This window comes from Oncorhynchus keta, chromosome 10 (genome assembly GCF_023373465.1).
Source record: "Oncorhynchus keta strain PuntledgeMale-10-30-2019 chromosome 10, Oket_V2, whole genome shotgun sequence".
Lineage (NCBI taxonomy): Eukaryota > Metazoa > Chordata > Actinopteri > Salmoniformes > Salmonidae > Oncorhynchus > Oncorhynchus keta.
Genome location: NC_068430.1, coordinates 48648333 through 48666928, shown reverse-complemented (window position 1 = coordinate 48666928; position 18596 = coordinate 48648333). Strand labels below are relative to the sequence as shown.

At 43.3% G+C, this 18596-nt stretch overlaps 1 protein-coding gene across 3 annotated transcripts in view; it reads right to left on the bottom strand.

The window, feature by feature from the left end:
• Nucleotides 1-362: 362 nt before the first annotated feature.
• rbl1 (retinoblastoma-like 1 (p107)) overlaps nucleotides 363-18596 on the bottom strand; it is a 47417-nt gene continuing 29183 nt past the window's right edge. For 2 of the 3 annotated variants that reach the window (XM_035778485.2, XM_035778487.2), the window contains 14 exons: nucleotides 17085-17251; nucleotides 16576-16688; nucleotides 16118-16221; nucleotides 15735-15872; nucleotides 13909-14073; nucleotides 13370-13502; nucleotides 12636-12860; nucleotides 8525-8715; nucleotides 7508-7684; nucleotides 5459-5530; nucleotides 5220-5307; nucleotides 4354-4514; nucleotides 3697-3861; nucleotides 363-2969 (listed from right to left, as the gene is read on the bottom strand). In XM_035778485.2, the coding sequence (XP_035634378.1) occupies nucleotides 2796-2969; nucleotides 3697-3861; nucleotides 4354-4514; nucleotides 5220-5307; nucleotides 5459-5530; nucleotides 7508-7684; nucleotides 8525-8715; nucleotides 12636-12860; nucleotides 13370-13502; nucleotides 13909-14073; nucleotides 15735-15872; nucleotides 16118-16221; nucleotides 16576-16688; nucleotides 17085-17251 (2073 nt within the window). In that variant the 3' untranslated portion in view covers nucleotides 363-2795. The remainder of the gene's footprint in view (nucleotides 2970-3696; nucleotides 3862-4353; nucleotides 4515-5219; nucleotides 5308-5458; nucleotides 5531-7507; nucleotides 7685-8524; nucleotides 8716-12635; nucleotides 12861-13369; nucleotides 13503-13908; nucleotides 14074-15734; nucleotides 15873-16117; nucleotides 16222-16575; nucleotides 16689-17084; nucleotides 17252-18596) is intronic. The other variant, XM_035778486.2, reaches the window with a different exon arrangement.

Sequence of the window (18596 nt, the reverse complement as noted above, 5' to 3'; positions counted from 1 at the left end):
ATAGTTTGTCTTCACTATCATTCTACAAAGTAGAATACGGTAAAAATAAACTCTGGAATGAGTAGGTGTCCAAACGTTTGACTGGTACTGTATGCACAATGCAGGAACATGATAAATAGTAGTACTTCAAAATATTTCTACAATGTGGCATGGAGCAAAATCTAAAAGGACGTGTTGCAATGTAGTAGATTCTGTGATCAGTTGATTGTGTTAATCTATTTTTTACTTACCAAAGACTACGGCAGTGATACAATCGCTTCACAAAATATTTTGTGATGAGTTATACCATCCTATGAGGACATCCCACTTGCCAAGGCACGGTCAGTTATACGAGTATAATAGCCTAATAAATATTCTGAGGAAATGAGAATAAGCAGATGTATTATCTATTGACAATGTAAACATGAACATACATTTGGCTCGGAGCATTTTGGTGAAAATAAAAAGGAAACAGATAAACGTTTTATTGTACAACAGTGCTAATACAATAGTTAGGAAAAGATCATTAATAATGTGACCAATCATCATCACCAGTAAAACACTAATTTCATAAAACACTGATGTAGTTTGACAGTGTCACATCATTAAAAAAGATTACTCCAACATAATATTTAACACAGAAGACAATGCGGGCACATGTATGGTGTATTCAGACCCATTTACTTTTTCCACATTGTTACAGCCTTAATCTAAAATGTGTTTTGCATTTTTTTGTGCAAATGTCTAAAAAATAAACATACCTTATTTACACAAGTATTCAGTCCCTTCGGTATGACACTCAAAATTGGGCTCAGGTGTAAAATTGGGCTCCTGTGCATCCTGTTTCCATTGATCATCCTTGTTTCTACAACTTGACTAGAGTCCACCTGTGGTAAATTGATTTGGAAAGGCACACACCTGTCACCATGAAGGTACCACAGTTGACAGTGCATGTCAGAGCAAAAACCAAGCCATGACGTCGAAGGAATTGTCCGTAGAGCTCCTCAACAAGATTGAGTAAGGGCACAGATCTGGAGATGGGCACCAAAAAATGTCTGCAGCATTGAAGGTCCTCGGGAACACAGAGGCCTCCATCATTCTTAAATGGAAGAAGTTTGGAACCACCAAGACTTCCTAGAAGGCAACTGCCCAGCCAAACTGAACAATGGGGGAGAAGGGCTTTGGTCAGGGAAGTGACCAATAACCCGATAGTTACTCTGACAGGGCTCCAGAGTTTCCCTGTGTAGATGGGAGAACCTTCCAGAAGGACAACCATCTCTGCAGCATTCTACCATTCAGGTCTTTATGGTAGAATGGCCAGCCGGAAGTCACTCCTTAGTAAAAGGCACAACAGCCTGCTTGAGGTTAGCCAAAAAGGCACCTAAAGGACTCTGACCATGAGAAACAAGATGCTCTGGTCTGATGAAACCAAGATTGAACTCTTTGGCCTGAATGCCAAGCGTCACATCTGGAGGAAACCTGGCACCATCCCTAGGTCGAAGCATGGTGGTGGCAGCATCATGCTGTGGGGGATGTTCTTCAGCGGCATGGACTGGGAGAATTCAGGATTGAGGGAAAGATGAACAGAGAAAAATATAGAGATCCTTGATGATAACCTGCTCCAGAGCCCTCAGGACATCAGACTGGGGCAAAGGTTCACCTTCCAACAGGATAACGACCCTAAGCACACAGCCAAGACAACGCAGGAATGGCTTCGGGACAAGTCTCTGGGTGCCCTTGAGTGGTCCAGCCAGAGCCCGGACTAGAAACCAATCAAACATCTCTGGAGAGACTTGAAAATATCTATGTAGTGACGCTCCCCATCCAACCTGACAGAGCTTGAGAGGATCTACAGAGAATGGGAGAAACTACCCAAATACAGGTGTGCCAAGCTTGTAGCGTCGTACCCAAGAAGAGTCGAGATTGTAATCGCTGCAAAAGGTGCTTCAACAAAGTACTGAGTAAAAGGGTCTTAATACTTATTTAAAATGTGATAGTGTTTATTTTTTTATACATTTGCAAACATTTATAAGAACCTGTTTTTGCTTTGTCATTATGGGGTATGGTGTGTAGACTGATGAGGAAAATATACATTTAAGAATAATAACAAAATATGGAAAAAGTCAAGGGGTCTAAATACTTTCCAAATACAATGACATAATGATGCTCATTTACTAAATGCAGTTGTTGTAACATTTGGATGTTCAACTCCTGATAAGAAACCCATCAAATTTGAGCACCTACTACATCAAGGATCAAGCAAGTAATTGTGCAATACCAGACATGTTGGTATGGAGTTGATGTTTAGATTTACTGTAAGATGTTGAGTTAAGATTAAAAACAAATTTATATTTGATCAAAAATAGCACCACTAACCATAACTCAGAAATTTCCCTTAAAATAAGACCAAATAAAAAGTGTAGATACTACACAAATGCTGCCTTAATTAGCAGCATGAAGGGAAAAGAAAGTCAACTGCCATATTTCATATAGAGACTAGCCCTTTCTGCTATGATACCGCCGGCATACTTTACAATGTAATAGAAGGCCAAAGGATCATTTATGATAGACAAATTCAGCAGCAAAAGCCTATTTTGGTCACAGTCTTGAAGTCCATGGACAATTTAAAAGCAACGCAGGTTTTGGTTCATCACCAACCTTTGTCCTTCACTTTGAAATCACATCTGAAAAAGAAATGTTGACCAGAAAAAGATAGACTCATGCTGTAAGTAGGGTAAGCACTTGCAGAAGACAATGAGTTGTTGGCACTGGAATGTGGGGTTCTTAAAAGGAGATTGAGTTTCAGGGTGGGGTTCTCAGTGGTGGGCTCTCTCGCTGACCACGTCCTGCAGCCGTTTGAGCAGCACATCCTCGCTCTCGGGACACACCCGTTTGGTGGGGGACTCGCCCAAGTAGTCGCCCTCCATGGAAAAGGCCCTTTTCCTGCTGACCCCGCCCTGGCGGATCATCCGGTTGATGTCAGTCAGTTCCTGCGGAAGGAGGGGGTAAAGCACAGGTGAGCTAACATTAACATACAGACAGGAAGTAAAGGAACCTTGGCCCCTGAGCCTAAATCCTGAGTGACGCAGCAGTCTAAGGCACTGCATCTCAGTGCAAGAGGTGTCACTACAGTCCCTGGTTCGAATCCAGGCTGTATCACATCCGGATGTGATTGGGAGTACCATAGGGCAGCGAAAAATTGGCCCAGCCTCGTCCGGGTTTGGCAGTCAGTGTAAATAATAATTTGTTCTTTAACTGACTTGCCTAGTTAAATAAATGTTTAAAAAATCTGCCTCTCCTAGCGTACACCTGGCCATCAAATATATTTGAATTATTCCAGAGATAACACGCCAGTCCTGATGAACTAATCATCAAGTCCTTGACTACTTCAATCAGGTGTGCTAGTTCAGCAAAATTGTGAAACGCCTGGGGCTCCCCGAGGAGAGGTTTGACAAACATCAAGGTAAATGGACTGAAATATTGTCCATAAATTACCTAATTGGAAAGAAAGGACCACACCTCCCCACACTTATGTGCAAAACATATTGCCTTAAACTCTGGATAATGTTGATTCATGAGTTAATACATTGATTTATGTTAAAGCATGTGTATATGAACCATACAGACAACACAATTTGATGTAAAAAATGTGCATCTAAACGTCTGTACTGCGTCTTCAAAATACAAACACATACATGCATAAGGGTGGGGACATACTTTGGAGGGGCTGCCGTTGATCTTGTAGGTGTAGGCAGAGTTGGGGGTGAGACAGGAGCCATTCTTGTGTGGGGACACGTAGATCGAGTGTCTCTGGGAGATGCGGCGGGGGGACAGGGGCTGGGCTCTCATCGAGGGGAACGGGGACAGAGGAGGGGCCTCCATCTGGAAGACAAGAGGGAACAAAACAACTAACTACAGACAACTAGCTTACAAATCTCAAACTTCTGACTAGATACTGACAGTGAACTGGTGTCAGGACAGAAGTATGCCCATGATTAAAGTTGAATTAGTATATACACTGTCCAACGAAATGCTAACATGCAGGTTCCTTCGACAATGCAACAATAAGAAATAACATGAACAGAAAGTAAATGGCACAGTAGAATATAAGAAAGCACAATTTATAGTAAAATATTTACACAGGGTATGAGGGAAGGGGGATTAGAGGGCAATTGTTTAAATTGTGCAGAATTAGCAATAGTAGAGAAGAGTCTGCTATCGGCAGTTGTGATTTGTGTGTAGCATGAATGAATGTGTGTGTGAGTGCATGTGTGCCATGGTGTGGAGAGTCAGTGCAGGTGATCAGACCAGTTCAGATCGCTTGTAGATAGAAATGGTCTCCCGAGTCTGTTGGTATCAGACCTCATACCATACCCTGTTGTCCATGCTGGGGGCGGCGTATCGGAGGGCAAAGCCCTTAATCTTCAGCACATAGACAGAGTTGTAGAACTGGATGAGGTCGCCGCGCTCCTCGCCTTGGGCAAGAGCCTCCTCTCTGCTGCTCTGGTCGGCTTTCTCAGCAGCTGAAATTAAGGCTGGTGGATGCATTGTTCAGCAATGGATACTCGTATCACCAAAGAGTCTGCCTACCGTTATGTTAGCAGTTGATGTTATTCTTCAATAACACAGACCCCAAAGCAAATCAGGGGGAGGAAAACTGGTTTACTCAAAGAGGACAAATCATGCTTGGAAGTAGGTGGTAATTTCTTCCCTGTCCTCAGTGATTCTCTGCACAGAACAAAGGGACAGGATCTCGTGTTATAACCCAGGCCTAGCCTGTGGTTGACTAACTAGAATTAGTATCCCATTTCAGGTTCAATGTATAAACAATTTGGACCAATGAGAACTTGTCATGTAGCTATGAGTCCCAGACTGAAATTCCTCCCATGTCTCTGACCCATTGATATTACAGGAAAAAAACACTATTTCCATTGACCTTTTCGTGCTGCATATTTATCTTCAAAATATGCTTACAGTATCAATATAATTTTTTGATATATAATTTAAAAATATATTTTTTTCTTCTCCATAATTTCTGTGCTAGAAACAAGCCATATGAAACCAACATTTTTAAACAGCTGGACATTCATTCAGGTTACATTCAGTGGGATTCATTTCCAGAGTCTTTCTCAGGGTCGAGGTATCTTTTAGTGGTCCGAAAATAACTCAGAACCACCTGGCTATACTCCAGTAGTGGACAGCTGCAGATAGAAAGGCTATTTGGGGGTGTGCTGTCTTACATGTTCCACCAGAGGGGTCCACTTCCATGTTCTCGTCTGAGAGCTGTTCTCTGGTGCTGCTGGGTCGGATGAGGACACTGCGGTAGACCTGTGGAGTGAGCATAAACAAGAGCCATAAGGAACACATCACTCAAACTATTCTTTGACTTCACGACTATGCACACCTCCCTCTGCAGAAGTGTTTGAGAAGATCTTGAAATAAAGGAATTCAGAAAAACCTGGCATGTGGGGTCACTTACATGACTGCTGGCTTGTGGTTGACTGCGGTAACATTTCATGATGTCCTGGAATGTGTGGCCTTCTTTCGTAATCTACAACATTCATATGTACACTATTAATAGGAATCCAAGCAACAATCACTCAGGTGAGAAAAAAAACTTGAATGTCTGTACGACAGCGGTAAAACGTGTTTGTGCCAGGGACCGGCAAGACATGGCCTTCTTCCTCTGGGTACAGCTTTCTTAAAATCCAAAAACAAAACAAAAATCTGTGGGTTCTACTACCCTAACACATAATTGTTTTAAAATTACTATTTGATTATCTATTGAAGGACGGACACCTAGAGATCAGAAACAGATGTGTAAAAAAAAATATGAAAATAGCTATCGAATATTGGGAGGACTTATATGCTGAATATGCAGTCAGAATAATATTCTACAGTGAAAATGAGTCAATTCTGCTGAAGGTAACATTGAGTCAATAAGATAATGTGATTAGGAGGCTTCTTTATGATATGGGCCATCCGGAGTATGGCATTTATCGCAGTAGGATGGACACATACATAGTTTTATTGAGTCAATTGTTAGATTACAGTTTCCCCTCAAGGAAATGTGCAATAGATGCGGTAGAGAAATGTGCCATAGATGCGGTCAATCGAACTCGACCAAAACAATGGAGTTGCCATAGAAACACGTGGGGGGGAAAGGGCCATGGGTTAAGATCCAGTCTCCTCATTGGCCCCTGGCAAAATCTACCTACATTCACACTATTGTGCATTTCAAACTGTTGAGGGAAAAAAAAAGATATATTTCTCAAACCACAGGAAAATGCTTTTTGTATGGATGCCAACCCCAACACGTGTTCATGCCATCGTTACCAATCAACTGCATTGCAGTTAAAAACATTAACTGACTACCACCACCGAATTCAGTATGCGAGCTATGCTAACCAGCTTATAAGAATGTGAGTTAGCATTTAGCAGTCACTTCTAAAATTGAAAAGGGACTTCCACATGTTATGATGTGAAAACAGCCAAATATATCAAAATCGGACTTAAGTAACCACACGAAGGCCTGTTACAATACAGAAATCCTGACGGAATTGACGAATATCCACGCCGTTAGATCAGATTTAAATTTTAACAAGACAGTTTTAACAAGACAATCTAGCTGATTCCTCCTGAGGTAAAGTTATTACAGCCTAGAGAAACACGGTGAGATTTGTGCCAAACCGTCCTCTAAGAGCTCCAGACAGGGGCACTCTCAAGGGCACTGACCTAGCCGCCGGCTACGTCAAGCGATCCATGATGCGATGCACCAAGGGACCCGGGCCGGTCTGGAAATTATCACCTTTTTGTATGTTTGATTCAACGGACAGATAGGAAGAGCAGTGGGGCTGAGATTCGAGAACAGACATGTGCTGTCGGCATTAGTGGTGACTGCTAGACCAACCGTTGCCCAAAAGATGTCCTCTACCTTGGATTAGCGAGGGTTCCAAAAAGAGGCTGTACTACTAGGAGGCAGTAGTATTGTTTACAGAACCACCAAAATCCACTGTATTCAAAAGTGTTTTAAACCCGCAAACACCTGCAGTTCTTCAATAAAATAATGAATCCAAAGAACTCATTTACAACTGTTTTCAGTCAGATTTCTTGATGGTGCAGAAAAGTATTAGATATTCTACATTTAAGAAACAAGGGAATGCATTTGTCAAATTTGAATATAAAGGGTATTCTGTGTTTTAATATGGAACGTAAGTATAACCAATTTTCCTGTGAATTGAAAAAGAAAGATTCATAATTTTATTATGGTCCACATAAGAAATAAAAACAAGTGCCATACTAAGTACTAGGTGCCCTGCATGACACAGAAATAATCAAGTCATTATCAATGTGTCAATCCCTCTGTTCAAGACCAACAGAACATCGCTCATCTCATTCAGTGAATCCAGAAACACAGCCACGTAGAAAGCCATTTAGCAGTTGCTCTCAAAAGGCTTAATCAATGCTTTCAACTGAAGATGGTAAAACAACAAAAATAAGCAAATCTCTCTCCTCAGTGCTTTAGTACCTTAGAGATTATGTAGATGGCGCAAAGGAGGAGCTGGTCCAGGTGTCTGTCTTTCATCAGCTCCGGACACTGGACGATGGAGTGCTCAAAGCAAGTCCAGATCTTGCCCCGCAGCTCTGCCGAGATGTCCAGCCTAACGCACAGATCTCTCAGCCGCACACTGGCCAGGTGGTACACCTACAGAGAGCACGGGGGGAGAGTGAGCGCGAGCGAGCAAGAGCGAGAGAGCACGAGGGCGAGAGAGTAGGAAGGAAAGAGTGCGAAAGCGAGCACGAGAGGAGGTGGGAGAGAGAGAGAGAGAGAGAGGGGCGAGAGCGAAGGGGGGCGAGCAAGAGAAGGGGGCGAGAGAGGGCGGGGGGCGAGAGAGAGCGAGGAGGGGCGGGAGAGGGCGAGGCGAGAGAGAGCGCGTGAGGGGAGTGAGAGGGGGCGAGAGAGAGCGAGGGGGGCGAGAGAGCGGGGGACGAGAGAGAGAGCGAGCGAGGGGGCGAGAGAGAGAGCGAGCGAGGGGGCGAGAGAGAGAGCGAGCGAGGGGGGCGTGAGAGAGAGCGAGCGAGGGGGCGTGAGAGAGAGCGGGAGGGGGCGTGAGAGAGAGCGGGAGGGGGCGTGAGAGAGAGCGGGAGGGGGAGGGGAGGGAGAGAGAGCGGGAGGGGAGGGAGAGAGAGCGGGAGGGGAGGGAGAGAGAGCGGGAGGGGGCGAGAGAGGGCGAGAGCGGGAGGAGAGAGACAGAGAGTGGGAGGGGGGGGCGAGCGAGTGCAAGGGGGTGCGGGCGAGTGCGAGGGGGCGAGTGCGAGGCGGGCGAGCGAGAGGGAATGTGTCTCAGCAGCGGCTAGTACTACGTACACCATTATTCATCATTTGTGTTGCATGTAAAAATAAAGGCCCCCTGAGGATAATGACTATGTGCTGTTCTCTGGGATAGATACGTGGAACGGCTGGGGGAACCCAAGGACAGGTTTGCGAACCACTGATATAGGGAATAGGGTGCCTTTGTGATGCAGCCAGTGTGTCCTCTTTCACCTTCCTGAAGAAGAGGGCCAAGGAGCCGGTGCGTCTGGGCCGGCTCTGTTGGGGGTCTGGCTGGGCCTGGGGTGCCGGGATGGGCCGGCTGGGGGAGGCTGTCAAGAGGACCTGGGCTGTAATGGGACTGCCGGGCTCCCCTCTGGTCTGTACCTGGATCAGCGTGATGCCTCCCAGATCATTCTTTATACCTGGGGATCACATAGGCACATTGTACTCAGAACAGGGGGGCGATTGGCTTGTTGAGGCGTTGCACAATTTCATATGAATAAATTTCCCAAAGGGTGTTACGCATAGAGTTGCAAAGGGAGGGTAAATTACAGGAAACTGATTTCAGCAGTAAACTACCAGAATTTAGTGGCCTTTTTGTGTACTTATCACAGGGGTCTGTAATGCTCTCTGTCCCTCTGTGTGGACTAAATATAAACCATCAAATTAGTGAACACCATTGGTGATTAATATGAGGGTGTCAGCATTAAATAGATTTGATATTTTACACACTTATTTTACCATGTCAATATGTCTGTTGTCAATCAATGTTTTAGTGACAAATTGGTTGCAGTTGTGAAAAAAAAAGTCAATAGTTGCAGTTACCTGAAAATAATACCATTGTTGAGTAGATGCTTTTCTTCTCCATTAATTAGGCAATTTTATCTTGAACTATATGTATTTCACTATTTATATTTTTTGACAATTTACTTTTGCTTCACTACATTCCTAAAGAAAATAAATGTACTTTTTACCCCATACATTTTCCCTAACACCCAAAAGTACTAGTTACACTCTGAATGCTTAGCAGGACAGGAAAACTGTCAAATTCACACGCTTATCAAGAGAACATCCCTGGTCCTCCCTACTGCCTCTGATCTGGTGGACTGACTAAACACACATGCTTCATTTATAAATTATGTCTGAGTGTTGGATTATGTCCCTGGCTTTCAGTAAAAAACTAGAAAATGGTAGCATTTGGTTTACTTAATATAAGGAATTTTTAATTATTTGTACTTTTCCTTTTGATACTTAAGTATACTTCAAACCAAATACTTTTTCTCAAGTAGTATTTTACTGGGTGACTCACTTGAGTAATTTTCTAAAAGCTTTACTTTTATTCAAGTATGAAAATTGGGTACTTTTTCCACTGCCGGGAAAAGCCCCCTTGAACTTTGCGACCTTTTGCCACATTTCAGGCTTCAAACAAAGATATAAAACTGTATTTTTTTGTGAAGAATCAACAACAAGTGGGACACAATCATGAAGTGGAACGACATTTATTGGATATTTCAAACTTTAACAAATCAAAAACTGAAAAATTGGGCGTGCAAAATTATTCAGCCCCTTTACTCTCAGTGCAGCAAACTCTCTCCAGAAGTTCAGTGAGGATCTCTGAATGATCCAATGTTGACCTAAATGACTAATGATGATAAATACAATCCACCTGTGTGTAATCAAGTCTCCGTAAAAATGCACCTGCACTGTGATAGGTCCGTTAAAAGCACAGAGAGCATCATGAAGAACAAGGAACACACCAGGCAGGTCCGAGATACTGTTGTGAAGAAGTTTAAAGCCGGATTTGGATACAAAAATATTTCCCAAGCTTTAAACATCCCAAGGAGCACTGTGCAAGCGATAATATTGAAATGGAAGGAGTATCAGACCACTGCAAATCTACCAAGACCTGGCCGTCCCTCTAAACTTTCAGCTCATACAAGGAGAAGACTGATCAGAGATGCAGCCAAGAGGCCCATGATCACTCTGGATGAACTGCAGAGATCTACAGCTGAGGTGGGAGACTCTGTCCATAGGACAACAATCAGTCGTATATTGCACAAATCTGGCCTTTATGGAAGAGTGGCAAGAAGAAAGCCATTTCTTAAAGATATCCATAAAAAGTGTCGTTTAAAGTTTGCCACAAGCCACCTGGGAGACACACCAAACATGTGGAAGAAGGTGCTCTGGTCAGATGAAACCAAAATTGAACTTTTTGGCAACAATGCAAAACGTTATGTTTGGCGTAAAAGCAACACAGCTCATCACCCTGAACACACCATCCCCACTGTCAAACATGGTGGTGGCAGCATCATGGTTTGGGCCTGCTTTTCTTCAGCAGGGACAGGGAAGATGGTTCAAATTGATGGGAAGATGGATGGAGCCAAATACAGGACCATTCTGGAAGAAAACCTGATGGAGTCTGCAAAAGACCTGAGATTGGGACGGAGATTTGTCTTCCAACAAGACAATGATCCAAAACATAAAGCAAAATCTACAATGGAATGGTTCAAAAATAAACATATCCAGGTGTTAGAATGGCCAAGTCAAAGTCCAGACCTGAATCCAATCGAGAATCTGTGGAAAGAACTGAAAACTGCTGTTCACAAATGCTCTCCATCCAACCTCACTGAGCTCGAGCTGTTTTGCAAGGAGGAATGGGAAAAAAATTTAGTCTCTCGATGTGCAAAACTGATAGAGACATACCCCAAGCGACTTACAGCTGTAATCGCAGCAAAAGGTGGCGCTACAAAGTATTAACTTAAGGGGGCTGAATAATTTTGCACGCCCAATTTTTCAGTTTTTGATTTGTTAAAAATGTTTGAAATATCCAATAAATGTCGTTCCACTTCATGATTGTGTTCTACTTGTTGTTGATTCTTCACAAAAAAATACAGTTTTATATCTTTATGTTTGAAGCCTGAAATGTGGCAAAAGGTCGCAAAGTTCAAGGGGGCCTAATATTTTCGCAGGACACTGTAAATACGTGTTCATTCAATCTTTTTGACAGCACCCCTTTTGGTTTAAACAAATCTTTCCATACCTGTTTTCACATAGTAGAAGCGGTCAGAAAGTTACTTTTTAGAGTCCAAAACATTCTGGTGAAGAAGACATTTTTTTTAAAATAAAAAGTAATTTTCAACTTACCGTCAATTACCTAAAAATGCGGAAACAGCCATTTGTTTTCCATATCTGCATTAGGGCTGGGAATTGCCTGGGACCGATATTGATCACGATACGATTTTTACGATTCTATATGTATTGCGATTCAATGTTCCAAACATATTGCTCACCATGTCTGCTGCTGAGGGAAAAGAGAGACATGAGAATTTTTTTTTGTTGATCAGTCATGGAAATAAGTGCTAAAATCTAATTGGCTCCCTATTTAAAAAATATGGAGAACAATGTAGCATAGACCCTGTTTCACAACAGCTGAGGTTGCGAATTTATTTTTTACTTCTAATTACAACGACAAAGATGACTGCCGGTCCACCCACTGCTAACTTAAAATTGTCATGTCTATTATATTATCTACATTTCAATAGGTTTCCTATGGAGGATTGACAGTATAATAAAGCCCCCCCCCCCAGAAAAGCAGCAGCGTAAGAGGGGGGGTAATGCAAATGATTAATGCAAATGGTTACATGTTCAGGAGTCTTATGGCTTGAGGGTAGAAGCTGTTTAAAAAGCCTCTTAGACCTAGACTTTACGATCCGGAACCGCTTTCCATGCAGTAGCAGAGAGAACAGTCTATGACTAGGGTGGCTGTAGTCATAGACTGTTCCTACATCCATACCAACAGTCTGATCTGGCCCTAGCCTTTTGGGGGCCCTAAGTGAAATTGCGAGCAAAACATTTCAGAAGCCACCCTCTTGACAACGTTTGATCCGGGGGACTACAAAAAGCAACAAAAGCTGCCAATCCCTACCTTAGATGTAAAATATGGTCTAAACTACAACAGTAATTGAGGATAATAGTATGTTTTTTTTAATTAAAAATAACCCCCCCCCCAGAAGTTATAAAATAGTTTGACAACCCTGTTTGCAAGCTTTTAAATTATGTTGATCTTTTCCAGTGATTAAGACATGGATATCTCATGGTATGCAAAATGGGTCAACTCTAAGCACCTTTATCTGTTAAATGTTTTGGCATTCAGGTCCAAAAAGTAACTTTCTGAGCACTTCTACAATGGGTAAATATGTATGGAAGGTTCCGTTCAAATCAAAAGGGGTGCTATGATAAAATGATTGAATTCAAATGGATTGATCCATATAAATCATTAATTTAACTGACCAAAAATGTGTATAAATACCACAGCGTGTGATGAGTGTTATCGCAGGTGTACCTTGCAGTGGGATGCTGAGCTGCTGGCCGTTGGCTGTGGTCATATTGAGTATGGTGGGAGTGTCAATCTTCAGCGTCCCGCCGGGTGTGAACATAATCCTCTTGGCAAGGGACGGAGACTGCTGGGCCTGGCTGCTGCTGTCGTCCCCAAACAGACGCCGCTTGGCACTGCCCGCCGCCGGGGAGCTGTAACGGTCGTGGACGGATAAGGGCGACGGAGGAATGTCTGGGAAAAGGAAAAGAGGTTCAGTTTGTTAGACTTAAAAGAGCATTCATTTTCCTGGGGAACTTAGCGTAAGCCTGAGTAGAAAATGAAGTGGCTTTATTTCATCGTAACACAGACTGGCACAGAATTCAATAGAGCTTTCATGTTATTGTACATCCATATTGTTATAGGACAATATGTATGTACAGTCTACTGTTATCAAAAGGGACATTAAAGTCACACCACTCCATGTGAACCCGGAGATTATGATACAACCTCCCTCTAGTGGCTGAATGAGGACACACTGACATACACCAAAAGGAGAAAAATAAGAAATGCTGACATATTGGCTCTTTCTCAATTCAGATTTTCTCAATTACTCACATCCCTTCTACCTGCCTCTTTCTGAAGCAGATTTGATAAGGTCCTTGTAACTTCTCCAATGCGGTTGAGGTGGGAAGGAGATACAATGCAAGGAATCGTGGAAAGACTAATTGAGATAGAGGCTCTAACACCTCAAGGTGGCCTACCTTTGCGTGCGCTGCTCAGGCCCGTCCTAAACTCGCGGATGCGAGGGTGGATGATGGGGGAGAGGGCCACCAGAGGGAGGTGGGAGGGACCAGCATTGCTGTTCCCCGTGTCAAAACTACTGGGGAAGTTAACCTGGATATGATAGGGGGAGGAAGATCAGTTAGGAATAGTTAAGAATAGATATATTTGTAAATGGTTAACTGACACCTGGCCTTATGAGAATTCCATTTGGTCCATGTTACCTAGGATCATGTACTTCTACTATTATATTGCTTGCATTATTGTAATTTGTAGGGTTTAAGTGCCAAATCAAAATGCACTAGGCAGTTAACCACATAAATTATTTGTCAGTTAGAGACAGAGCCAGGATCTAGCTCACCACATTCCAAAAGTTCAATTAATGCATCTTATATTATAACTTATTCACCACGATAACACAACAGTAAAAAAAAAAAAAAAAAAAAAAAAAAGTTTTCTGATGTACAGTAGATCCCCCATGGGCTGTGCATTGTAGTTGTAGTGTTTCTTGGATGCTCACCTCCTCCACGGTGGGGACCTTGTTGTGAGCCTGCTCCAGGGCCTCCCACAGCACAGAGTCTGCTGTCCAGGCCCGGCACTCCAGCACCTGCTCTTCGATGGAGTTCAGGTGCTTCACCATGTCCCGGGACAGACCCTCTTCTGAGCGGATGAACACCTCAATCACCTGCATGTGCACATTTTCAGCGTAGGTTGACATCAGATAGTGTGTGTGTACCAGTAGACATTTTTATTTCACCTTTATTTCACCAGGTAGGCCGGTTGAGAACAAGTTCTCATTTATAACTGCGACCTGGCCAAGATAAAGCAAAGCGACAAAAACAACAGTTAAACAAACAAACGTACAGTCAATAACACAATAGAAAAATATATGTACAGTGTGTGCAAATGTAGAAGATTAGGGAGGTAAGGCAATAAATAGGCCATAGAGGCGAAATAATTAGAATTTTGTATTAACACTGGAGTGATAGATGTGCAGATGTTGATGTGCAAGTAGAGATACTGGAGTGCAAAAGAGCAAGAAGATAAATACCAATATGGGGATGAGGTAGTTATTGTTAAGTCCATGTTTTAAGTATCCCAATATTTATGTTATTACGGGGCTATCACTCAGTCAAGAGTGCGCATGAAGTCTGGTGGTTGATGGACCTAGCCTTGAGAATAATGGCAACCTTTGAGGGTGTTCATACGGTATAGTAAAATTTGTTAAACTGGAACCTTGTCGTTGTGTCATTTCGAGTTAACAGTTGAGTGTGCTATTTACAGATGGGCTGTGTACAGGTACAGTGATCGATAAGTTGCTCTGACAGCTGATGCTTAAAGTTAGAGAGGGAGATAAGTGTCCAGCTTCAGTGATTTTAGCTATTTGTTCCAGTCATTGGCAGCAGAGAACTGGAAGGAAAGGCGGCCAAAGAAGTGTTGGCTTTGGGGACGACCAGGGAAATATACCTTGCTGGACGTGCTCAATGGGATTGAGGTCCGGGCTCTTCGCTGGCCATGGCAGAACACTGACATTCCTGTCTTGCAGAAAATCACACACAGAACGAGCAGTATGGCTGGTGGCATTGTCATGCTGGAGGGTCATGTCAGATAAGCCTGCAGGAAGGGTACCACATGAGGGAGGAGGATGTCTTCCCTGTAACGCAGTGATGAGATTTCCTGCAATGACAACAAGCTCAGTCCGATGATGCTGTGACACACTGCCCCAGACCATGACGGACCCTCCACCTCCAAATCGATCTCGCTCCAGAGTACAGGCCTCGGTGTAACGCTCATTCCTTCGACGATGAACGTGAATCCGACCATCACCCCTGATGAGACAAAAGCGCGACTCGTCAGGGAGTCTTTTTTCCAATCCTGTCTGGTCCAGCGACGGTGGGTTTGTGCTCATAGGCGACATTCTTGCCGGTGATGTCTGGTGGGGACCTGTGGACAGTCTGAGCACTGATGGAGGGATTGTGCGTTCCTGGTATAACTCGGGCAGTTTTTGTTGCCATCCTGTACCTGCTCCGCAGGTGTGATGTTCGGATCTACCGATCCTGTGCAGGTGTTGTTACACGTGGTTTGCCACTGCGAGGACGATCAGCTGTCCATCTTGTCTCCCTGTAGCTCTGTCTTAGGTGTCTCACAGTACCTACACTGCAATTTCTTGCCCTGGCCACATCTGCAGTTCTCATGCAGCATGCCTAAGGCACGTTCACGCAGATGAGCAGGGACTTTTGTTAAAGGGACTATGATAGATAATAACAGAGTAGCGGCAGAATAGAAAGGGGGGGTTGATTAGAATCTACTGTGATTGAGTGTTTGCGTGCGAGTGCAGCTACTTACCTTGAAGAAGTAGAACGGTCGTAGTTTGAAGATGCTGATGATCCAGGGGAAGGTGCGCTGGGAGCTGTAGGCAAACAGCACCACCTCCAGACAGCAGGCCATCAGAGAGCAGTGGAAGATGTCCTGCTCCAGCAGCACCTAGAATTTTCAGTCATTGGCACACTGAATGTCCAACAGTCTGATGCAATGCACCATCACACATTAGCTTTGCTATTCTTCATATCTGTAAGCGTTAGTTACCATATAGATGTGTGCCATAGCACGAAACAGAAGAAAGCGGTCTGAAACAGAGAGGCACTATCTGAACTCGTCCAATAAACACTTTTTCAGTTGTCATTTCATATACTGTGTACCCTAATGAACACGACCCAGGTGTAACTTACAGCCATGTCTTTGCCGTGTAGCCTCCTTGTCTCTTGGGCCATGACATTCTCAAGGATCTTGTAATAGAGGATTTCAGCCAGCTTCATCCTGTTCTCAGCAAAATCTGAACGAAGGGGCCAAGAAATGGCATTAAGAAGAGCATGCAAGCTTTCATTGACCCATTATCTTAATTCAATAGTGGTCTTGTGTCTGCTTTTTGCCTGATCAAATGTAGAAGTAATATGCATGGAAAGCAGAACATGCACAGTAGATGGAGACACCTTATAATTTTGAGGCATGTTTGACAGAACACTTAAGGTAAATAGCAAAAGAGTGTTTGAGCAGTTGCGTACTAAGTCCACTTTGTGTACCAATGTTTACTTTTTGACATTTGTGATGTACCCCGTCTACAAGCATATTTAACCCCTATTTCTGCATGCTCAATGTATTCCATCTGCGTGTGTGTCTGGTATCTCACCCATGTGTGATCCAGGAAGCTCCTCTGAGTCCTTTGTGTAATGTTGCTTGAACGTCTCGCCCAGGGTTTTCACTCTGCTCAGAATGGCTATGATGGGGTCCCGCGAACATGACCTACAGGTGGAAAAAGTCACAGGGCCAAAACAGTTAAACACCACAAACCTTCCAATTCAAGTCGCAGTGGCCTCTGTTTCTCCTCTCCATGGGACTTGATTTATCAACCAAATCACAGTTGGGGGCAATTACATTTCAATGGGAAAATTTTCATTTTCTTTTACTTCTTGAATTGTAATTGACCCAAAACCAGATTAACATGCCTAGTTTACACAAAACTATTTAACATGTAGCGAGTTTCCCCGACCCTTGTTATAAACCCAGTCCTGGACTAAAACACACTTTCAAATGGAGATTCTCCATTTTCAATCCAGGAAGAGGCTTCATCTCAGATCTGGGTCCATGAAAATGTCCCTATAAACTAATGGACATTTGAGGCAGTGGATGTGAGCTTACTTGAATATCTGCATCAGGGCCTCGCTGGGGGCGCTACGCAGGCCCGAGACCATGCTCTGGAGTCGGCTGACGCTTTGCGTGGCCGAGGACACAGGGGTCACCAGTAGCTCCTTCTCCTTCAGGTAACGCCTGCCTGTCAGAGGAGTGGAGGGGGCCAGGGTGCGCTTCTGCACACACACACACACACACACACACACACACACACACACACACACACACACACACACACACACACACACGACAGAACAAGGTTTTATTTCCTATCAAAGTCATAGGAGTCACGTGATCTCTGTTTAAGCCCCTTAAAACGTGTTTGGGATAGGGGGCGGTATTTTGAGGTCCAGATGAAAAGCGTGCCCAAAGGAAACTGCCTGCTACTCAGGCCCAGAAGCTAGGATATGCATATAAATTGGAAGATTTGGATAGAAATCACTCTAGAATTTCTAAAACTGTTAGAATAATGTCTGAGTATAACAGAAGCAAAACCAGAGGACAATCCATTAAAAAGAAATACCACTGATTTCATTGGCTGGCACTTTTATAATAGGGCGAAATCGTCCCCGATTGCAGTTCCTAGGGCTTCCACTAGATGTCAAGTCTTTAGAAAGAGTTTCAGGCTGGTTTTTAGAGAGAAAAAAATACAACTTCTACCTCATTTAAGTGTCTCCCATTTTGGCTGTAGTGTTTCCAAGCGCATGGCTGAGAGAGAGCGCGTTCTTTTTGTTTATATCTGGTAAAGACAATAACGATTCTCCATCTTAAATTGTATTGTTTATTTGCTTATTAGGGTACCTAAGGTTTGATTATAAACGTTGATGGACTTGTTTGGATAATGTTATTGTTAACATTTGGGATTCATTTTGTATGCATTTTGAAGGAGGGAACCCGAGTGGAATATTGACTGAAGCGCGCCAGCTAAACTGAGCTATGGATATAAAGAAGGACTTTATCGAACAAAAGGACCATTTGTAACGTAACTGGGACGGACCTTTTGGAGTGCTAACGGAAGAAGTTCTTCAAAGGTAACGCATATATTATATCGCTAATTTCTGATGTTCGTGTCGCAACTCCCTGGTTGAAAATGATTTGTTATGCATGTGTGTGTGCTGGGCGCTGTCCTCGGATAATCACATGGTTTGCTTTCGCCATAAAGCCTTTTTGAAATCTAACACGGCGGCTGGATTAACAACAAGTTAAGCTTATTTTGATGTATTACACTTGTGATTTCATGAAAGTTTCATATTTATAGTAATTTAATTTGAATTTGGCGCTCTGCCATTTCACCGGATGTTGTTGAGGTGTCCCGCTAGTGGCACGCCTATCCCAAACAGGTTTTAAAGGATTTTGATCTGTGACTGAAAATGGGAGAGTGGGCTCACTCTTTCACATTTTATTCACAACATTATTTAGCGAGATGACATAAGCAAAGATGTGGCGAACACAGACAAGAGAGGGCATTTTTTTTAGCAGTATGTGGCAATTTAATTAGAAAAATCTATATTTTATGAATAA